A 22,123-nucleotide genomic window follows, 5' to 3' on the forward strand; every position below is an offset into this window, starting at 1 on the left:
GTTCATTGTTAGTGTATAGGAAAGCAACAGATTTCTGTGTATTAATTTTGTATCCTGCAACTTTGCTGAATTCAGGTATTAGTTCTAGTAGTTTTGGAATGGTGTCTTTAGGGTTTTTTATGTACAATATCATGTCATCTGCAAATAGTGACAGTTTGACTTCCTCTTTACCAATCTGGATTCCTTGTATTTCTTTGTTTTGTCTGATTGCCATGGCTAGGATCTCCAGTACTATATTGAATAGCAGTGGGGGAGTGAGCATCCCTGTCTTGTTCCTAATCTTAAAGGAAAATCTTTCAGCTTCTTGCTGTTAAATATGATGTTGGCTGTGGGTTTGTCATATGTGGCCTTTATTATGTTGAGATACTTGCCCTCTATGCCCATTTTGTTGAGAGTTTTTATCATGAATGGATGTTGAATTTTGTCGAATGCTTTTTCAACATCTATGAGATGATCATGTGATTTTTGTCCTTTTTGTTGATGTGGTGGATGATATTGATGGACTTTCGAATGTTGTACCATCCTTGCATCCCTGGGATGAATCCCACTTGGTCATGGTGTATGATCCTTTTGATATATTTTTGAATTCGGTTTGCTATTATTTTGTTGAGTATTTTTGCATCTATGTTCATCAGGGATATTGGTCTATAGTTTTCTTTTTTGGTGGGGTCTTTGCCTGGTTTTGGTATTAGGGTGATGTTGGCTTCATAGAATGAGTTTGGGAGTATTCCCTCCTCTTCTATTTTTTGGAAAACTTTAAGGAGAATGGGTATTATGTCTTCTTTGTATGTCTGATAAAATACTGAGGTAAATCCATCTGGCCTGGGGGTTTTGTTCTTGGGTAGTTTTTTGATTACTTCTTCAATTTCGTTGCTGGTAATTGGTCTGTTTAGATTTCCTGTTTCTTTCTGGGTCAGTCTTGGAAGGTTGTATTTTTCTAGGAAGTTGTCCATTTCTCCTAGGTTTTCCAGCTTGTTAGCATATAGGTTTCATAGTATTCTCTAATAATTCTTTGTATTTCTGTGGGGTCTGTCGGGATTTTTCCATTCTCGTTTCTGATTCTGTTGATGTGTGTTGACTCTGTTTTTCTCTTAAAAAGTCTGGCTAGAGGCTTATCTATTTTGTTAATTTTCTCGAAGAACCAGTTCTTAGTTTCATTGATTTTTTTCTAGTGTTTTATTCTTTTCAATTTTATTTATTTCTTCTCTGGTCTTTATTATGTCCCTCTGTCTGTTGACCTTAGGTCTCATTTGTTCTTCTTTTTCCAATTTCGATAATTGTGACATTAGACTCTTCATTTGGTATTGCTCTTCCTTCTTTAAATATGCCTGGATTGTTATATACTTTCCTCTTACCCCCTTCATGTGATGCTGAGTTCTCGCAGATGTAGATGTAGCCTGGCTGTTGTACTGTATCCACTGATCTCTCTTTTAGGAATAGTGCATTTGTTGTATTTTCAAAAATATGTATGTTTTTGGGAGGAGATTTCTGCTGAACTACTCATGCTGCCATCTTGGCTCCTCCCCTATCTTGGCTTTTTGACATGCCTTCCTTTCAAAGCTTAATCTCGTTTGTAGCTTTTGACTTAAAGGGAGAGATGTGAGAGTCTTCCTTTCATCTGAACACTTTTTGGCCATTGTGGGTTTATTAAGTGGCCTGATTTCCATATTGTGTCTCAGGGAACAGGGAGGCCCTAGGAGAGAGAGAGGAATGCCTGTCAGTGGAGCAGTCATAACACACACAACATTTATTAAGTTTGCCATCTTATAATGGGTGCAGTTGGTGGTGCCCCAAAGCAATTATAATAGTAACATCAGAGATCACTGATCACGGATCACCATAAGAAATGTAATAATAATGAAAAAGTTTGAAATATTGTGAGAATTACAAAAATGTGACACAGAGACATGAGTGAGTGATGCTATTGGAAGAAATGTGCCGATAGACTTGCTTGCTGCAGGGTTGCCACAAACCTTCAATTTATAAAAAATGAGATATGTGGGAAGTGCAATAAAGCAAAATGCAATAAAACGAGGTATGTCTGTATTTGCCTTTTCTTACTCTTTCAATTAAATATCTTAAGAAAATTTGAATAGGTAATATGCCACATGTTTTGATATTCCAAAGATAAAAAGGATACATTGTATAGCGAAAAATAAGGTCAAGTCTCCAATGAGGCAATGAATGATACCAGTTTTTTGAGATTCATCGAGATAGTCTGTGCACACATCAGGAATTATATCTATATGATCTTCGCTACCTCTTTTTACACAGCACAGCTACCTTCCCATTTAAAAATGTGCCTCAGGCATTGCTCATATCAGTATAGAGTTTCCTCATTCCTTGATTACAATTACACAATATTCCATTGTACAAATGTACCACAACTTATTTAGCCAGGCTGTTCCCAATTTTTATTTCTATTTTTTCCAATTTAGACAGTGGTGCAGCAAATATTTCACATGTGTTTGTGGACACCTCTTATGTAATTTTTTATTTTAAAAGTTTTTATTATAAATTCACTATACTAGTTTATTGTAAATACACTAATTTTAAATTGTTAGTCTTTATTTTTAAAAATCTTTATTCTTCATTTATATGAAAAGTCTTTATTAAGAAAACTTCATATCAGACTAATTGGGTTATCTTTCATAGAACCAAAGACATTTAACTCTGCAATATACCTCTGACATCATGAACTCCAATTCCTCATTTTATTGAGGTCCAGAGAGGTTAGATAGGTTTCCCAAAGTCACATAGCAGTTCCTGTGGGAAACTGCAGAGAATCCAGGTGGCTTGATTTCTCTGTTCCATATTTTTAGAAACTTTAATAAGGCTTTTTTCCTTAAAAACTTTGCTTTATTATTACTAATACATATTAATTATTAAAGTGCACCAAGTGATAGTTGGAATTCCTTCAGTCAGAAATGTCAATGTTCAAATCAAGCCATCCTAAGCAAAAAAAGGGAAGTTGGTTTGTGTAACAGTAAATCCCAGAGTATACTAGCTTCAGGCATAGCTACATCCAGGGGCTCAAATGCTGTAGTGAGGGTTCTGTGTCTCTCTTTCCACCTCTAGCACTCTTCTCCTCATGGGGCAGGCAGGGTGGCCACCAGACTTAGCACTCACCCAGACTCGGCACTTACCACACCCGGCAGAAAGGCAGTCTCCTTCGTTAGCAGAAAAGGCCTAGGAAGGACTGATTAGCTGGCTTGGTTTATGTCCACCCCACCAGTCACTGCCACGCAGGGGATGGGGCACTCTTATTGAATCATCATCACCATAACCAGTGCCTGAACAGTACACTGCAGTTTACAAAGCGTTTTCATTTATCACTTCCTTTGGTCCTTACTATAGCCCTGGGAGATAGAGATGGAAGGAAGGGGTAGAGGTGGAGTAGTTCCATTTTATAGGTCAGCAAAATGAGGCCATGACAGAGCCAAGGAAGGTTTACTGTACTGCTTTTAGTCTGAGAACTGATAGTCTCACTGCTGGTGGGACTGAGAAGAAGCTACTTAAGACTGTTTGGTCCTGCAGGCAGACACTTACTGGCCTCACTTGTCTCCCAGAGGCTAATGGTGGAGCCGGCTGGGTGACAGCTGGCTTTGGACGTGCCCCATCCTTAGGCCTGCCATGACATGTTGGGGAGGGAAGAGGAAGAGCCCTGGGGCTGCTGGTTTGTGGTAGCCCCTATCTGTGATTATTTGAAAGATTGCCCTGGCCTCTGCCCTTATGTTGGGGGCCGAGGCCACAGTGCCTGTTCCAGGTCTCAGGTTCGTAAAGGCCCGGCCCCTGAGACAGCCAGGGTCCTGTGGAGGCACCCTTTTTGGAAAGACTGGCCCCAGCCTTGGTGAGGATGGGCCCTCAGAGGTGTAGCCATGATCTCAAATTGGCAAAAGATCCCAACTAAATTGGGCTTCCCTGATGCAGGCTCATTGCTCCCGGCTGGCATCCAGGTGCTGAGAAACAATAGATAGCCAGGCCTGGAATAAATAACTTTTCAAATGACAGAGCTCCTTCTCAGATGAACTTGTCCCTTCTCTTTGGGTAATCAGGCCTACTACTGCATCTACTAAAAACAAAAACAAAAAATGGAAAGCCTTGAGCTGAGTGTTTGTCGTTTCCAGATCCTGTTCTGAGTCTGCACCACCGGGCCAGGCCTGGCGCTCAGGCTGTACTGTCACATCAGCCTGTGACCGCAGATTCTGAATAGAGATGCCTGGGGAGTGCCTGAGAATTGGTGATAAGGAGCCACAGCCTCAGACCTCAAAGCGTCAGGGTCCACCTAGAGAACACAAAGCAGCACGGCTGCTCTTCCTGGAGGCAACCCACATTTGCATTTGAATTTTTTACACAAGCCAAAATTTCAGAAAAGGATCTTCATCCAGGGCCTCAGCTAGCCCATCTGGCCCCTTTGTGCAAAAGTAGAAGAGGCCCCCTCTGAGTGGGCATTTACAAAATGATGTCCCTTCTGGTGGGTTAGCAGAGCACACGCTGTGTCTCAGCCTCTCTGTGTCCCCTTGGCAGCTGTCCCCATGTGGGCACAGCCTGTCCACCTTTCCATGGTTCTGCCCTTGTCATTTATGAAATGCACCATTTCCAGCTGAGAGGACCTTTTCCCTTTCCTGGGCTATGTCCTCCTACAGCACAGAGTTGACATGGACAGTATTTTTAAATGACTGTCTCTTTTTTCCTCCCATGTGATTTGGGTTCACAGGGAACTTGGTTTGTTCATTGATAATTTTGACTGCGAGTCATGGAGGGTCATTGGTCAGAGTCCTTGAGGAACTTGCTGCCAATATCTAGCAGGTCAGGGCAGTGAGCTGGGTGGATGGAGGTCCACCTTCCCAGGGGGATAGAGAAGTAGTTGAAGGAAAAAGATACGGTGGGAGAGGCTAGGCATCTCTTCTCTCTTCCCAACTGCAGTGGAATTGGGTATAACCTTTTTGAAGGTCAATGCATAGTATCTATCAGTATTTGAAAAGTACATGCCACCTGACCTGGAAATTCTGCTGCTAGGAATTTATCCTGTAAGTAAATAAATTCTCACAATGTATAAGGTTGGCCATTGTGGCATTGCTTATAACAACAACAAAGTATGGAAAACAGCCAGGAGGCTCACTGATAGGGAACTAGCTATATACATAGTACATCCCTAAATTGGGGTACCATTTTGTTTTTTAAAGGAATGAATAGAAAAAAATGGAAAAATGTCCAAGATACATTGTTAAGTGGAAAAAAAAAGCAAATTGTAAGTTTTGTATAAACATTATGTATAACCCTCTTCAGGCAAACCTTGCTGAAAATCAGTAATCAATTTGTCCATCATGGGCAGAATCCCTTTAAATTTATGGAAACTAGAAGACTGAGTTTATGTCGAAAGGAAACCAATGAATCAGCCAACCAACCCTTGGCACCTCTCCACCACTCGGCCCTTGTGATGCCATCCTGTCCTCTCTGTTCCCTCCCAGCCTCCTGCTGCAGGGAACTCCTCTTGACAGGCTCCATGAATGTAGTTGTGTCTGTGACACTTGGAGGCTCCCTTGGGCTCCACTGATTTGTGAGAGCTGGTGGGGTTGGCGGGTGGGCACTGGCCTGGAGCAGAATTGTCTCAAGGCAAGAGTTTCCTTCCAGGTCAGACCCTTCCATGTGTAATGAGGAGAGGAGATAAACAAGCAGTTTATCATGCTGACACCCAGTTTGTCCCTCCCATCTTCCTTTGTGTCTCTGCCTGAGTCCAGCCAGTGGTCAGTCCAGCAGCAGGCCAGCACGTAATGTAGATTACATTACCCTTAACTCTGCAGAGATGAGAGCTCTGTCAAGAGACCAGGTCAGAGCCAGAGTGCCGTGTGTAGGGGTGATTCAGGAATGTTGAAGGATCTTGAAGAGGGTCTGAGGACAGGGCTGCAGAGCCATGCACTTCTGGTTCAGTCCCCCAGAGTGCAGAGATCACCTGGGCTGAGCCAGCATCATGGCATGGGGAGTGAGTGGGGCGCCGGCTAGTGACTGCTGTTAACTCCTTTGTTCTGGACTAAATGACGCACTGATGGAGTACTCCCCAGTCCTGCTGCCCTCATCCCATCTCCCTCACTGTGCTATGCCATGTTTCCTACTACTTGTTGAAAATAAAAATGCATCTGTGTGGGGGTGGGATGGGGCTGAGCACTGGGGAGAGCTCTTTGGCATTTGAAAGCATTCTCAGTGTCCCTGGACCTATGTGTTTCTCACGCCTAACATCACCCCTCCAATCAGTCTTGAATAAACATCTTGCAACCTCCTACTTGCCTGGGCATCTGAAGGACAACACACAGACATTATTTCTCTCCGCTGACAGTGGGGCTCAGTGTTCTCCGCAGCTTGCTCTCGGCTGCAGAGGCAAACGCAAGGTGTTTCATGGCGCAGCCATCACAGCTCATGCAACATGAAGACTTGGGCAGGGGCCTGGTGCCAGAGAGGGGCCTCCCCTGGACCATTTCACTGAGAATGGAGCTTGTCCTTGCAAAGGGGAGCCACGCTGGCGGGAGGGAAAGGTGGATAGTAAATATCCACCGGAAGACCCTGACACAGGGCAGATGCTGGGCAAAAGCCAGATGAGTAAAAAAAAAGGCCTTTAACTTCACTTTTTATTGAATGAAGAAAAGGAAGATGATTGGAACAAACTTTTCCTTGTGTCCCTTTGGATTAAATGTGCACACAGTCTGCTTTGGTCAATGTAGCATCTTCTAACCCCAGACCTTTTGGTCATTGAGGTCTAGGGCAGATTTTATCTTTATTTTAGAGGTTGAGAAGCTGTGGCACTGAATTAGGAAGCTAATTTCCCAGAGGATGTCAGTGAGGGAGGCTAGGAAAGAGCCCTATGTGGCACCATGTTGCTGCAGGACCAGCACATGCATTCATCCTGGTGTTCCCAGACAAACAGGCCTTTTACAGCGGACACTGACTTTACTCCTGGAATATACCTGAGCCCTTGTAAATCCCTTCTGCTCCGGATGCTTGGGGAGCAACACAGCACTTTACTACCCTTGCCAGATTCCAAGGGTAATGGGAGGGATGGTAGCCAGAAATAAGGTTCTGGTTCTCTCTCTCTCTCTTTTTTGGCAGCTTTTGAATGACCGGGGGTGAATGACCAGGGTAATCACCGCCCCATCACACATTGTTGGGGGAACATGAAGAGTAGGGCAGGAACCCTGCAGGGATGGTAGCCTAGGGTGCCCTCAAGCTGAGGGTGCTGCAGACGGCCAAGGGCAAACCACAGGGACCCTCAGAGAGCAGGGCTTGGGTGCTGTCCCTGCTGTGCGGAACTGCCGGAACTGCACAGATGGGAGCAGGCCGCGGCCAACTTCCCCAGCTTTTGAAAATCCTGCATCTTAATTAGTTCCCTACTGCTTTTGTACATGGCCCACATTTTAATAGTCTCCAGGCTTCTCCCACCATTTGCTCTCTGATGTTCGCTGTGATTTCTCTTCTCCTCAAGACAGTCCCCCCGCCCTACTCCTCCAGCACCCTCCCAGTCCGGGAACAACCTAAGGGACACCGATGTGCCAAGCAAGTAGCCTGGGATTGATGAGCCTGTCAGCTGCTCCCTCTGCCCCTGCCCTCCCTCGGGGTGCTCCTCACAGGAATGCACAGGCAGCCAGTGGGGGTGGGGACGGCGAAGGGAGGGACCCGAGGAGCCCCCGCCAGGTGTGAGCCAGTGGACACCATGACCTTCTCCCGGCCCGCAGAGGAGTCTGGCTGTGTCCTTCGAGGGGGAGGCTGCTCCACTCCCCCCTGCATCTGTCAGTGCTTATCTCTCTCGGTGCGGGGGATGCCTGAGCTTGGTACGGCTGGGAGAATGGATGCCTTCAAGTGCATCAGGGGGAAATGACCAGTCATTTATCTCTTTCCTGCAGCGTCAGAGCCTGCAGCCATCCATCCTGAAGGCCTGCAGCGGTAGCTTCTTGAGCTCTTCTCAGCCCATGAGGAGGTGCACCGAGAGAGGTGGGCAGGCCCTCCAGGCTGGCTTGTCTGTGTGCTCCTTTGGCTGTCCCTGCAGCCTGGGGGAAGGAGCCCATCTGGGGCCCTCAGCTTGAGACTCCTGGGCACGGCTGGCAGTTGCAGGGCTCTGGGAGCTCGGGTGGGCAGAGGAAGTGGGCTCAGCTGGGAGTGGGCAGGCGGCATGCACAGCTGCTGCAGAGCCTCCTTGGCTGTGTTTTGCAGGCAGAGCTTGCAGAGCCACATCTAGAGACTGAAGAATCTCCCCGTTGCGCCATTACCTGTTCACTTGCCTCTCCCCCCACTGGAAGGTGCCCACTTTGAGGGTTGGGGCCTGCCTGTTTCTTCGTCTGTATCCCCAGTGCTCAGCATGAGGCTTAGCACATAGTAGGTAGACAGTAAAGATTTATTAAAGGGGTGAAGGAAAGAAAGATGCCTGGTGTTTGATCTCAAGCTTGGAGAACAAGGCTTGTCTTTCATCAGCCTGGAGTCACAGATGGAGACGGAGCAGAGGGGAGAAGGCTTCCCATCCAGCTCCCAGCTTGGCCTTGGGGTCTGTCCCAGTTTTAGCATCTTGCCTTTCTTTGTTTTTATGTTGTAGGGGCCTTCACTGTGCCCCACAGCTGTGCTCTGTAGGAGAAAAGGCACCAGTCAGATCACAAGGCCTGGGTTCAAGTCCAGATGCCTCCACCCACTGGCTGTGTGATTTGGGGCAATTACCTAACCACTCTGGCCTCCATTGTTTGCCTGTAAAATGCAGATCATGGCAGCTTCTCTGCTGTCCTCCCAGGGTTGTTGTGAGAGTCATGTGGGCGGATGGAGTGCAGGACTTGGCAAGTGTGAGGAGGTGCCATGAGGCCACCTCTGAGCTGCCCTGCTGGGCCGCTGAGGGGGCCTGGCTAACGCTTTTCTGTTCTAACGCCCGCCGTGCACTCCTTGCAGGCAGCCCACTGTCCAGCCGGAAAAGTAGGTGCTGTCTGGCCTGGAATGGGAACACATTGCCTTTGAGTCTTTTAAAAGGCCCAAGTCAACACTGAGGAGAGAAGCCCTGGCTCTTGGCTGTGGGGTCCGCCTTTACCAGAACCACATCTTGTACAAGCTCACCCTCTTGTTTCCCAGAACTCAGACCTCTGCATCCATTGCCCAGGACACAGAGATCAACTTGGAAGGCTTCCTGCCTGCTTTTACAAACACCTGTTATCCGTACTGTGCCAGGCCAGGCCCATCTGGCTGGATCTTTTCTCCTGCCCTTGGCCTTGGCTGGTCTACCCTCTTCCATGGACTTGTTTTTGTACCTGTGTCCCTTAGGACTGGGCACCTGACTTCTGTACCTGGCCTCTACACCAGTTCACCGTGTGGGGATGATCAGCGCCGGGGACCACTCCCCAGTGCGTGCTGCCCCCTGGATGTAAGTGCCATGGAGATGGGGCTTGTCTGTCATGCACGGTCCTCTCCTGAGCACCAGGCTTATTGGTGGGGCTCAAAACATATTGTAGTAGCTCCTAACTGGTCTCCCCACTTCTGCCCTCATCCCCTTTCAGTTATTTTCAGGATGATCCTGTTAAAATATAGGCATCCTCATGTCACTCTTTGCTCAAAACCTCCAGTGGCCTCTGATCACACTCAGAATAGAAGCCAGCCTTCTTGCGCTGCCCTCCAAGGCCCCTGTAACTCTCTGAGCTGGTCTCCTACTTTTCCCTGCTCCCCGAGCTCCAGGCAGGTGAGCCCTGGGTTCAGGACTTTTGCACTGCTGGCTCCTTTGCCTGGAGTGTCCTTCCCTAGGTATCAGCGCACCCCACCCCCCTTGAGGTTTGTGCTTTCCTGGCCTCATTTAAAAATGTAGCCACCCTCCCGTCACCCCTGATACTCCCTTTTCCTCTCTGCTCTGTTTTTCTCCAAAGCACTGACTGTCATCTGTCTACTATAGGTCTCACTTGCTTATTTTGTGTGTTGTTTCTCCCCAGCTAGGATATAACTTTCGTGAAGGCAGGGGTTTTCTCCCCTTGTTCACAGCTGTGTCCTGCCTCACCTAGAACAGAACCTGCTACATAGTAAGTGCTCAGTAATTATGTGTTGGATGAATGAATAGAGCAAGGCTTCCTCCACTGGTTCTGAGGTGGTTTCCCAATCTGCAGGGCGGTGCTCATCCTGGGGTGGAGGCGGGGCCAGCACTGTACCTTGGCCCTGGGTGGTGTTTCATTCTTGGCCAGCTCTCTCCTCTTTGCTGCTCCAGACTCAACCTCTTCACCTCTGTGCTCCCTGGGCCCTGGCCCAGGCTGGGGAAGCTGGGCCTCACTGCTTGTGCTGGTCTAAGAGCATCAGGAAGTGAGGAGTTCACTGAGCTGGGTGAGGAGAAGGAGACATTAGGGGGTGAAGAGAAGGGGGCTTCCACTGTAAGGCTGAGCACCCCTTGTCTAGGCATCTCTGTCCACTGTCTTTGGGCCCCACAGCAACACTAGGAAGTGGGCTTTGCTTCCCTGGTCTTACAAATGAGGAGATCAAGGTCCAGTGTGGGTCAGGGTACCGGTACTGAGATTTCACCCTCTCTCACTCTGATGATCTGTATTCCCCTGAATTCTTTCACCACCATTCCTGCCATCCTTCCCTCCTCCCTCACCATCCTGCTTAAGCTACACTGACTTGGGCTGCTGGTCAGCCCAGGGGTGAGCTTCCTGTGACAGTGTGGGTGTTAATGTTTTGGGTGGAGGATGTTTATCTGTGATGCTGACCTCTGGGTGCTGCTTCTGGGGGTCCACCAGGTGTGTCCACTTAGGGGTGGGTGGCGGGCACAGCAGAGAGCAGGAGAGTGGTGAGAGAGCATATGAGGGAATGATGAGTCCTCTTGTGTGGATATCCTGGCATTCTGACACAAACAGTAACAAGGGCCTGCAGGGCACAGCCTGGGTGAGGGTTCCTCAATGTGAACCTCATCTATTTTGAGCGTTATGAATCACAAAACCGGGAGTCAAGTGCAGCCAGGAAAATGGCACCCCTGAGGAATGAGCAGATGGATTCCTGGGCCTGTCACCATCTCAGGAAATCAGGGCTTTGGTCCCCCCAGTCTCTTCCCCTGTGGGGTGAGAGAGAACAATATCCCCCTTTCTCCCTCCCATAAGTCTGAGCGAGTGATGGGATAAATGAAATAATGATTCTTAAGCTCCTTGCTCCTTGGTGTAAGTTGATGTATAACTCCAAGGAAATATCATGAGCTTAGCTCCTTGAAATAATAAGTGTCCAGAAGAGGGGATTGCACGTTTGTATTTGTAAGGAAAATCTAGAGGCATGTAAGAAACCAGAGCTCTGAGCACTCATGATGTGGCAGGAGGATTGTTCGCCATTGTCTGTGGGATTTCTCCCTCCCTGTCGGTCGTGCCGTAACTCCGTCTCCAGCCCCCTGCATCGGAGAGGGCCCGTGATGGATGGGCGGATGGATGTGCGCTGTCGGGGTGTTTCACCACGATTTCCCTTGGGGCAGTCTGTCTGTTGGCAGAGCACAGCCTCCCGAAAGATAGTATCTGTTGCAAACTCGACAGCTAACAGACAGCTCCTCTCTTTGTGTATTTCCCCAAAGAAGAACTGTCTTAATCTGTTTTGTATGTGGCATATTTTATTATAATCCATATATGACTTGCAGGGTCCCAGTCCTCTACCGTGAGCCAAAAAGCGCCGGGACTAAGAGCCTCCATGAGCCTGTGACATCCAGGCGTTTGAATTTTTAAATGACCTGGGATTTAATTACTCAGTGTGCTCCCCTGTTGCACTTTCAGGCTCATCTCTCCTGCATCCTGTTAATGAGCTCAGTGACTCCAGCAGCCCAGTGGAAACCTTGCCTTCGGTGTGTTGGGTGGCGGTCTTGGGGCACCTGTGTCAAAAGCCTGTGGCTTTGATCTTCACTGGAGAGGATGGCTGCCCTGTTCACAGCTCTGGAGACAAGCCATTGCTCTTCACTGGCATTTTTTTTTTTTCTCTGTATTTGTGCTTTTTCTCTCTTCTTTTCTTTTTTCTAAAGACTCTGTATGCTTCAATCCTTGTTTGTCTAAGAGGTTTTTTCTTATTTGGAAACCGATTTGCTTCGGTTTGCACAGAAGCTGTCTCTGGTGTGATGGATCGTGCTGGAAGTCACCCAAGGAGTATCTCTGTTCCCAATTAGAAGTGGAGGCAGAGCTGCTCACAGGGGCCCAGGGAGGCGGCTGGCTTGGGTGACAGCTGCTGCCGCTCTGGAGAGAGTAACGATCCGTGGGTTTATATCCCTGTGTATAAAATCAGGCTAATTTAAAGATGAATTATGTGTGTGTTTTGGGCCATTTTCTTTTAATGTTAAATGTTTGATGGCTCCTGTCATTTTATGTGGTCCCCAAATTTGTGGGAGGGTCAAAATGCATATGCTTATAAAGAATTACTAAATCCTATGTCCAGATGAGATGTATTAGAATAAAACAATTGATGACATCCCTAAGGACTCAATAGGGAGTGTGTCTAGGACATACATTGTGTAAGAACTTGGACCTGTTAGCCTATTTTTCCCTTCATTCTGGGGCCTCCTGTGTCAGAAGCCAGAGAATGTACCATCTGCTGGTTTGTTGGGAGGGCACTGGTTAGCCTGTCACTCTGACCTTGCCAGACTTACCCATAATGCTTTGGAGCCAGGGTTTGCCTGGGGTCAGCTAGAATGCTGTCTTGGAATGGCATTCAGCTGGTGTTCAGTAGGCAACATTAAAGACCATATTTAAGTCCTTCCATTTTTTATGAAGCAAAATGATAGTAAATGATGCTAAAAACCTGTGCTAAGACAGTAACCACTAGTCACATGTGGCTATGGAACACTTAAAATGTGGCTAATCTGAATTGAGATGTGCTCTAAGTGTAAAATACCCACCAGATTTTGAAGACTTGATGCTAATAACAAATGTAAAATACTGATTTATATTTTTATATTGAGTATTTTTATATTGGTTCAATTGATTTTATATATGTTGAAATGATAATGTCTTGGATGTATTAGGTTAGAGAAAATATACTAATAAAACTAATTGCACCTGTTGCTTTTTATTTTAAAAATGCCACTGGAAAGCTTAAAATTATGTAAGTGGCTTGCATTATATTTCTATTGGATAACTCTACTGTACCATTAAAATAAAAATTATTCAAACTTTGATAGTAACAGCATGTAGCATTTATAGGGCACCTAGAACATCCCAGATTCTTTGTATATATGATCCACTTTTGATCGTACAGAGGTTTGGAATAGAAAAACAAAAGAAAACCAAAGTTAAGAAGCTCATTTCCCACTGTTTCTCACACTCATTTTCTGGTGGATCTTTTCAGAGTTTCTTTATGCAGTGTATTACTGTGTTTAGTTCTCACACTAACCCTATGAAATAAAACTGTGATTGTCCCCATTTAACACATAAGGAAACAGAGACTCATGTTTAAGAAACAAGCTTGTGGTGCCTGAACATGGCAAGCCTAGGGCTTGACTCCAGGACTGTCTGGAGGCAGAACTTCTATGAGCCAACGAAATGTTTTGGTAATTAGGTAAGAATGATGCCACTCCCTTTCTCTGCGACCCTGGGAAAGTCTCCTTACTCTTCTGCGCTCTACTTTCCTTGTTAAGGGGTTGGGGTCTGAACGCTGGTGGAGGTCCCTCGGAGCTCTTCGCATGTAGGGGGTCATGACACTGTCCCCATGTCGTTTTCATTTCCTTCTTGATTCTTCTATGGTGCCCATCTGGCAAGGGAGCAGAGGACCAGAAGAGTAGATTGAATTGTGGGAAAGGAGGATGGAGGACTGTATTTAGCAGGAGGAAGGAATAAGAGCAGGAGGGGAAGTGCACAGCTGATGGGAAGTTCTGTGTGGGGTCAGTCCTTTGCAGAAGGGTGCACGCTGCATGCGACTGTTCAAATACAGTGGAGTCCAGAGCTGTGACACGGACCTGCCTCAGCTTCAGCAAAGATCAGCCTTTCATCTTGAAATACGAAAACTCTGGAGACAGTCTAGAACTGCAATGACAATGTGCAAAGGTTTGGAAAAGGACTTTTCAAGGGAACCAAAGAGAGGCAAGGTGAAGTCTGTACAACCCTGAGATTAGGTGAAAGGGTTCTAGAGGCAGATTGGGGTCAAGGCTAGACTTATCCCTCCCCAGCTGTATGATATTAAGCAAGGTCTAGACCTCCCTAAGTTGCAGCATCTTTATCTGTGCAATGAGCTAGTAACTGAACTCGCCTTTTGGGTGGCAGTGGGGATTAAGTGATACATTGCAGTAACAGTCATCACATTTTGAGTGTTATTCTGTGCCAAGCCTGTACTCAAACATATCAGTGCTTATGGGGGTTCAGCCTGGGCCTGCAAATTCCTAATAAGGATGCAACAAGTGGGGCTCTTGTCATGATCTTAGCAGTGTCTGGAAAAGATCATTTGGCTGCATTCTTGTTCTGCTGTGTGGCTTTCGGTGAAGTTACTTAACATCTCTGAGCCTTCGGTGACTCACTTGTAAGAGGAAATATTAAAGCAGATGATCTATAAGGCCTTTTTCAGCTTTAAAGTGCTGTGCAGTTCTAGAGAATGGGTTTACTTAGTGTTGAGAAGGCTAAGTGTGATACTGAAACAGGAGCTTCAGATATATATATATATATACAATTATTATAAGTTTGAGGGATGGTGACCAGCTGTTCTCTCTTGATGGAGGGCAGGACAAGAGACAACCTGCTTTAATTGTTTTAGACTAGATGTTTGGAAGCCTTCTGTGATCAGGAGAAAGAGTGAGGTGTCATGGGAGGTGGCTCTGGAGGTGCCTCTCTGACCTCATTGAAGCGGACAGTTGACTATTTTGTTGATGCTAAACTTAAGTGAGGTTTCATCATATAGGCCTCCCCTAAGCCCCTGACCTAAAGTGGATCCCCACCATATTCTTCCTTTACATTTCACTCTGTTGGTTTCCTCCTCTGCATTTAGGATGCTTTGTAATTGCTTATTGATTTTGTATTTAGCGTTTATTCTTTGATTCTAGATTGCAAACCACCTGAAGGCCTGGACTATCTCTGGTTCACCTCCTGTGTGTCTAGTGGCAGCACAGAGGATGTCATGTAGGTGCTCAGTAAATCTTTGTGAATGAATAGATGGCTGGAAGAGTTCAGAGAGGCTTGATTTGCTGGTAGTGCTTCTTTGTGGAGGTGGGTCCTCTGCTTTGCTGGTTTTGGTAAGAAAAATCCCAAAGACCTGTGTCTCCAGGGATTTTAGATACTGTTTCTCCTTCCCACTATCTCCTGGGGGCTGGTCATGCATGGGTGTGCGCTTCTTTAGTTTTAATGGGACACTGGAGTGCCCTTCCTTGTGGACTGCTTGGCCTGCATCTGGTTAGGGTGGCGATGGAAGGGGTACGTAGAGGTCCATTTGAGTTGGAGTAAATCCCAGTGAATCAGGGCTTGATTGCACTGGTTATGTTCCATTTGCTCTCCTACATCCACTCTTTGTCCACTCTTTGTCCTTTACACTGCCCTGCACCCAGGAAGCTGACCGCAGTGCGCTCACCAGTGAGGCTCCCTTGCCTTGGCCAGTGGGAGGGCAGAGCGGGAAGATGAGGGAGGAAGGAGAGCGGGGCTGGGCTCTGTGTTCCTTGCCTTGCGTCTTTCTCTCACCCAGGAGTTCACAGAGGCAGGACTCCCCTGGCCCAGGCCACAGGTTTTCCCGGGGCTCTGCTGTGGCGCTCCCTTTGGGTTCTTGCAAACAGCGCCCTCTGTCCCTCCAGGACCAGCAGTGGTAAAGACCCCTCTGCCTACTCCGGGAGAGCTCGCTGTCTGTTCCCTCTTTCCCTTCCCTTGGTGTCAGAGGCCTTTGCCTCCCTGGTGAGTGGGTGGGTATAGCCTCTCCGAGGTTGAAATAGCTTTTCATGGAGTGAACTGGGGCTGGGTAGCCAGTATGGCCAAGGAGAGGTCGTGGAGTTGCCAGACAAGGGCTGGGGTAGAGGGAGAGGGCAGGAAGACTTGAGGCCAACATTGGTGTACTGCTCAGAGCTTGCAAAGCCCTTTAATGTAAAGGAACATGTTTGTGCCTCACAAAACGGCCCTGTGGGGCACTGGGCATTGTGACCCTCACTTTGTAGGTGCAGAAAAGGGCTCTGGGGTCCTGAAGTGCCTTGCTCAAAGCCGCAGGACCGGAGAGTGGCAGCATAGGCCTGAGACCCAAGCCTTCTGCCCCCATGTCCGTCTGGCACCCTTTCTGCCCTGCCTCTGCCGTCTCTAGGGTGCAGGCAGGGCTGGAGCTGATCTCTGGGGTTGAAAACTGGAAATGGATAAGCTGGACCCAACCCCAGTGTTCTCACTGCAGATGGAGGAGCGAGCGCAGGCTGTCCGCGTTGTCGTGCCCTTACGGGCCGCCCTTCCTGCCCTCCTGGGTCTGGGGCCTGACCTTGCTTTTCCGTCCTTGTTTTTCAGAAGTGGAGCTGCCCCTGAAGAAGGACGGGTTCACCTCCGAAAGCACCACCCTGGAAGCCTTGCTCCGCGGTGAGGGTGTTGAGAAGAAGGTGGATGCCAGAGAAGAGGAAAGCATCCAGGAAATACAGGTACTTTGTGCCTGCCGTGGGGGATGCCACCGGATATGGTCATGGTGTCTCCAGGACTCTCGCACCGCTTGGGCCCTCCTAAGGGCCAGGGCGGGGTCTCAAACTGCCCTGTGGCACTGTTGCAGGAAACTTACGAATTCTTTTCTGATTTATCCTGCCCCCAAAAGGCTGTGCTCCTTTTCTCTGATCTCTCTGTTCATCCATCATCATCATCAAAGCGTATTTTTTAAGCATGCTGTGTGCCAGGTACTGTGCTAGGTCCTGGGGACACGATGGTGAGCAAGCAGATGGAATCCTCACTCACCCGAAGCAAAGAGTCCCTAGTCCAGGCTGGAAGGCATGGGGTTGTCTGCTTCGCCTCACCCCCTTCCTCACCCCAACCATCCTGTCCTCCAAGGCCACTTTAGAAGTCACCCTCAGGCAGGGTTGGTGGCTCCTGTCCCTGTTGGTTCACCACCCTCTGTTCATAGCATCAATCCGTGCAGGACTATAGTGGTGCAAATTCAAGACCATTCTTGATTGACTTGTTTTGAATCCCCATTGTTGAATACAATGGTTGGGACAGAGTATTGTAATAATATTAATTAATAAAAATATTGAACAATAGTATGGATAACTAAATATAATTGAATGATTACAGTTAAGATTTATATTTTAATGCATATTATATAACATTACATATTTATGAATTTCATATCCAATTTAATATTTTCATATTAATTTGCTAACATAATTAAATTATAGCAGTTAAATTTTTGATTTGCTTCATAAGTACCTCCAGTCTGTGAGGTCCATTGAGTCGGGGACCATGCTGTTCACCAGAGTACCCTCAGGGCCTTGCGTGCACCCAGCAGAGTCATGTCTCAGTAAAGACATTGAATGAATCAGTGCATCTGGCCTCCTCTGTTCTTCCTGTGTTCAGACATTTGGTCACATCTTTTCCATGGAACAACATGGCTTCTAGTTGTCCCTGCCTCCGCTTCTCAGAGCTACAGCCCTACTACTAGTTCTTACTAACCGTAACCTTTGTTTGTTTGACACACCTTGGAGCCAGCTTGCACTCCTGTCTTTGTCTTGCACCCAACATCCAATTCGCCAGGACACCTGTTGATTGCCCACAACATAAATCCAGAGTGTAGCCCTTTTTGTTTACCATGTCCACTGCTACCGCCCTGGTCCAGGCCGTCCTCATCTCTCATCTGAATTGTTGGCGATGGCTTGCTAAATGGTTCCCCGCTAATGGCTGAACATAAGCCTTTAATATATTAAGTCAGATCCTGTTTTCTTTTGCTCAAAACCCTGCAGTGGCTCCTGCTCTCCAGAGTAAGAGTCAAGGCCCTCTGCCTTCCCTGACTCAGCGGCTTCCTCTTTTCCGTGCTCCCTCTGCTCCGGGCCCACAACCTTCCTCAGCTTCTCAAACCCATGGGGCGCACTCGTGTTCCGGGCTCTGCACTGGCTGCCTCCTCCGCCTGCAGAGTCCTCTCCCCAGGCATCTGCTTGGCTCCCACCCTCACCTTCTTCAGCTTTTCGTGCCTGTCTTTTCCTTAGGAAGCCGACCCTGACCACCGTATGTGATGCTGCGGCCTGTGCTCTCCGCCCCCCAGATTCTCTCACTCTGCTTTCCTTTCCTTTCTCTTTTTTCCCATAGCTTTTATCACCATCTATCATGCTTTGTGATTTACTGATATACCACATTACTGTTTATTTTCTGTTTTCCTCTAGTGGAATATAAACTCCTCAAAGGCAGGAGTCTTTGTCTTGCTCACTGACATCTCAAGCACCCAAACAGTGCCTGGTACATAGTAGGTGCACAGTCTATATCTGCTGAATGGATGCATGAGTAAACAGTTGCTGCGCGTTGCCCTGTTGTCAGTCCTTTCCCTCCTAAGTGTGTCCTACCCTGCGGACTGACCTTTCATCCTGAAATAAAATTCTGCTTGTGTCACTATCTTGTTTCAAAACTTAGCTAAAACACTTGTTTCCTACTAAATAAATCCAAAATGATGTGACCTGAAAAATCTAGTTTTCAGGCTCATTTCCCACTACTCTGTTTCTCCCTCCATTCTTCAGCTCCTTCCCTCCCTGCCTTTGCTCGCCCTGTGCCCCTTCTCTGGTGCACCTCTTCTTCCGTCTCCATGAGTACAAATTCCACTCTCCTATTAGGCTCTGCCCTAGTACCACCTGACCCGTGAAGCCCTTCTCGATCTGCTTGCCCCCCACCAAACTTGGCAGAGGGACCTCTTCTTGTTGCTGATATCTCAGGCACCTGGCACTTTCTTCTTTAAGGTTTCTTCTTCTATGTATGTATTACTCCCTTTCTCCTAGTTTTTGGATTTTCAGATATTTGAAATCAAGTCTGTCACTCTGTGTTGCTCGTTAGTGTGGTTTCAGCGAATCAGTGAGTGGGATAGAACCATGGCCCAGAAGCCTTGATGCCCTAGAGACCCGTAGTGCTTTGCCTTTGAAGCTGGTGGTAGGTTCATGCTCTTCTTTGGTAGCACTGGGCCAGTATGTGGGTTGTCACTGTTGAATTGTCATCATCACTGTCATCCCCAGTGTAAACTGAATGTCTGCTCTGTGCAGAACAGGGCTCTGCCATCCACTGTGCTAGAAGCCAAAATCAGGACCATAAGCCATATGAATTGGCATGTTTTTGTTTGCTTTATTAAAATAAAGTACATATGTAGTAAATGGACTATTTCTGTTAATTTTTTCGTCCATTCATTTGACCAAAGCTTATTGAGTGCCTCCTCTGGGCGGGCACTGTGCTCAGTTCTGGGAAGACAAGCCAAGAGAGAGCTGTTGTGTCTGCTCATACTTATATTCTAGTGTGATGCACAGAAAGCAAGTAAACAAAGAAGAAAATAATTGCATTTCAGGATAAATGTCATGAAAAGAATAGGGCATGAAGATTCAGTATAAAAGGACAGACAGATTCTAGGCAGTATCTTAAAGGAGACAAGGTTTTTAACCTGAGTCCTATGGGATGAGAAGGAGCCAGCAAAGTAAAGATCCCAGAGAGAGCTTTCTGGGCAAAGAAAGAGTGTGCTTTCAGGCCTCGAGCTAGGTCTGAGCTCAGAGTGTTGAAAGACATAAGATCAAGAACTCATACAAGTCAATAATAACATCAATCAGATAAAATAGGCAGAGAACTTGAATAGAGATATTTCCAAAGAAGACATACAAGTGGCCAACAGACACATGAAAAGATGCTCAACATCACTAATCATTAGGGACATGCAAATCAAAACCACAAGGAGATATCACCTCACATCTCTAAGAATGGCCGCTATTCAAAAGACAAGAAATAACAAGTGTTGGTGAGGATGTGGAAAAAAGGAAACCCTTCTATGCTGGTGGTGGGTATGTTAAGTTGGTGCAGCCACTGTGGAAAGCAATATGGCAGCTCCTCAAAAAATTAAAAATAGAGCTACTGTATGATCCAGCAATTCCATTACTACGTACCTACCAAAAGAAAACAAAAGCATTGATTTGAAAAGATATATGTACCACTGTGTTCATTGTAGCATCATTTACAGTAGCCCAAATATGGAAACTATCGAAGTGTCCATTGCTGGATGGATAAAGAAGGTGTGGTATACATACACAATGGAATATTACTCAGCCCTAAAAAAGGACAAAATCTTGTCCTTTGTAACAACATGGATGTATCTTGAGGTTATTATGCTAAGTGAAATAAGTCAGACAGCGAAAGACAAATACTGTATGATTTCACTTAAATGTGTAATCTCAAAAACAAAATAAAACAAAACCCACACTCAAAGATATAGAGAATAGATTGTTGATTTCCAGAGGGAAAGAGGATTGAGGGGGGCAAAATGGATGAAGGGGATTAAGAAGTACTAACTTATCACTATAACATAAGTTAGGGGGATGAAATATATAGCATGGGGAATATAGTCAATGCCATTGTATTAATTTTGTAAGGTGACAGATGATAACATGATTTATTGTGATCATCTTACAATGTGTACGAATATGCAATCACCATGTTGTGTATCTAAAATGAATAAAATATTGTATGTCAGTTATACCTCAATAGAAAAAATAAAGGACAGAAGGCTGGGACATGGTGTCAGGGAGAGAAGGGCCCAGGATGGAGTTGTCAGGCTGGGCGGGGCCAGACCACCGGCCTCTGAGTACATGGAAGTGGCACCTTATTTCATGGGAAATGAAGGACACTGTTTGGAAGATTTTAAGCTGGACAGTGTGTTTGTGTTTCATGAAGATCCCTCTGGCTGCTTCAGGGAGAGGAGGCTGGATGCAGGACCAGCAGTGGGAGGAGGGAGCAGAGTGAGGAGATTTTTGCAATGTTCCAGGACAGAGATAAGGGAGTCTTTAAAAAGGAATTCCTATTTTTTTTCAAATGCAGCCACAAACCACTGTTATCATCACCATAGAGGCTGTTTAGAGTTACAGGGAGAAAAGTTATTTTAAAATGTGTTTATTTTCCAGATAATGTCCTTGGACAGGGAGTGCAAGTATGTTACGGGGGACCAGCTGCATCTCTAGTTAGACACCCCTGCCCTCCATCCCTAATCCAGGATGCCCCCTCTGCTCCCTGAGCCCTGCATACAAGCTTTTTTTGTTAGGACTCTTGGCTCCTGCTGAGTTTTATAGAGAGGCTTTTAGTGTCAGGGCCATGTCACAGGAAATGCAAACACACCCAGGTGGCCGCTGTCACATCTGCAGCCTGGGGCACAGAGCAGACAGGTTCTAGAGCGCAGGGAAGCTGATGGGAGGAGGGAGGGAGCTGTGAGTCTATCCCTGGACCTTGAGGCCATGAGGCGCTCCTGGAGACTGGCCTGGCTGCCTTCACCAGCCCTTCGCCCTCAGCCCAGAGTCTGTACTGCAGGTAATGAAAACGCGAGAGTGGAGCCAGAGTTGTACTGAGATGCTGGAGGCAATGACCTTTAATTCAAGGCACTTGGAACTTATTATCATTAAATGACTTCAGGACCCAGAAGGTTTGCAAGATGGCTGTACAAACAACAGCAGCAAACAACAGCTATAGTAACAACACCTCATACATCCCCTCTTGTCTATTCAGCAAAGGCTGAGCGCAGGGGACTTGTCATCATCCTGACTGACTCTCTCTTCGTGCTCGCGCCTGCGGTTCAGGCAGCCAAGGTGCAGGGAGGCCAGGAGGCTTGTTGTGGACCTGGGCTGATGTTTCCTGCTGCAGGCCAGGGGCGCGTCCAGCAGACAATGCTACATCTCTGGTAGATGGCTGTGGCTGGCCCAGACACCCACAGGTCCTGTCAGCGAATGGCTTCCAAATAAGCCAGTAGAGAAGCCAGGGAAGAATTTGGCTAGTTTGACTTCTTTGTGGGGTTTGGTAAGCAGCAGCATTCCGACCCCTGTGGTTAGAGAAGACAGGGGCAGAGGGAGAAGCTCCCTGGAAAGTGGGTGCTTGGACAGGCCGGAGGCCGCAGGAACAGTGCTGGCGATACCAGGTGTCAGTGCCATGTGTGCTGCTTTCCGTGCCCTTTTGTCGGCTGTGTGATGGTTGCACCATCGCACAAGGATGTGTGGATGCTGTTGCCCTGTGTAGACAACATGGTGCCTGCC

General features: G+C 47.0%; 1 protein-coding gene across 4 annotated transcripts in view; it reads left to right on the forward strand.

Annotated features, from left to right (window-relative positions):
* The window catches only part of DPF3 (double PHD fingers 3), a 240,695-nt gene that overhangs the window by 117,469 nt on the left and 101,103 nt on the right, over window positions 1-22,123 (forward strand). For all 4 annotated transcript variants that reach the window (XR_005030464.2, XM_036913301.2, XM_036913300.2 and 1 more), the window contains exon 4: window positions 16,404-16,531. Coding sequence is in view for 3 of the 4 variants with exons in the window: in XM_036913301.2 (XP_036769196.1) it covers window positions 16,404-16,531 (128 nt within the window). In the remaining variant the exon portion in view is untranslated. The remainder of the gene's footprint in view (window positions 1-16,403; window positions 16,532-22,123) is intronic.

The sequence above is a fragment of the Manis pentadactyla genome, chromosome 11 (assembly GCF_030020395.1).
Source record: "Manis pentadactyla isolate mManPen7 chromosome 11, mManPen7.hap1, whole genome shotgun sequence".
NCBI lineage: Eukaryota > Metazoa > Chordata > Mammalia > Pholidota > Manidae > Manis > Manis pentadactyla.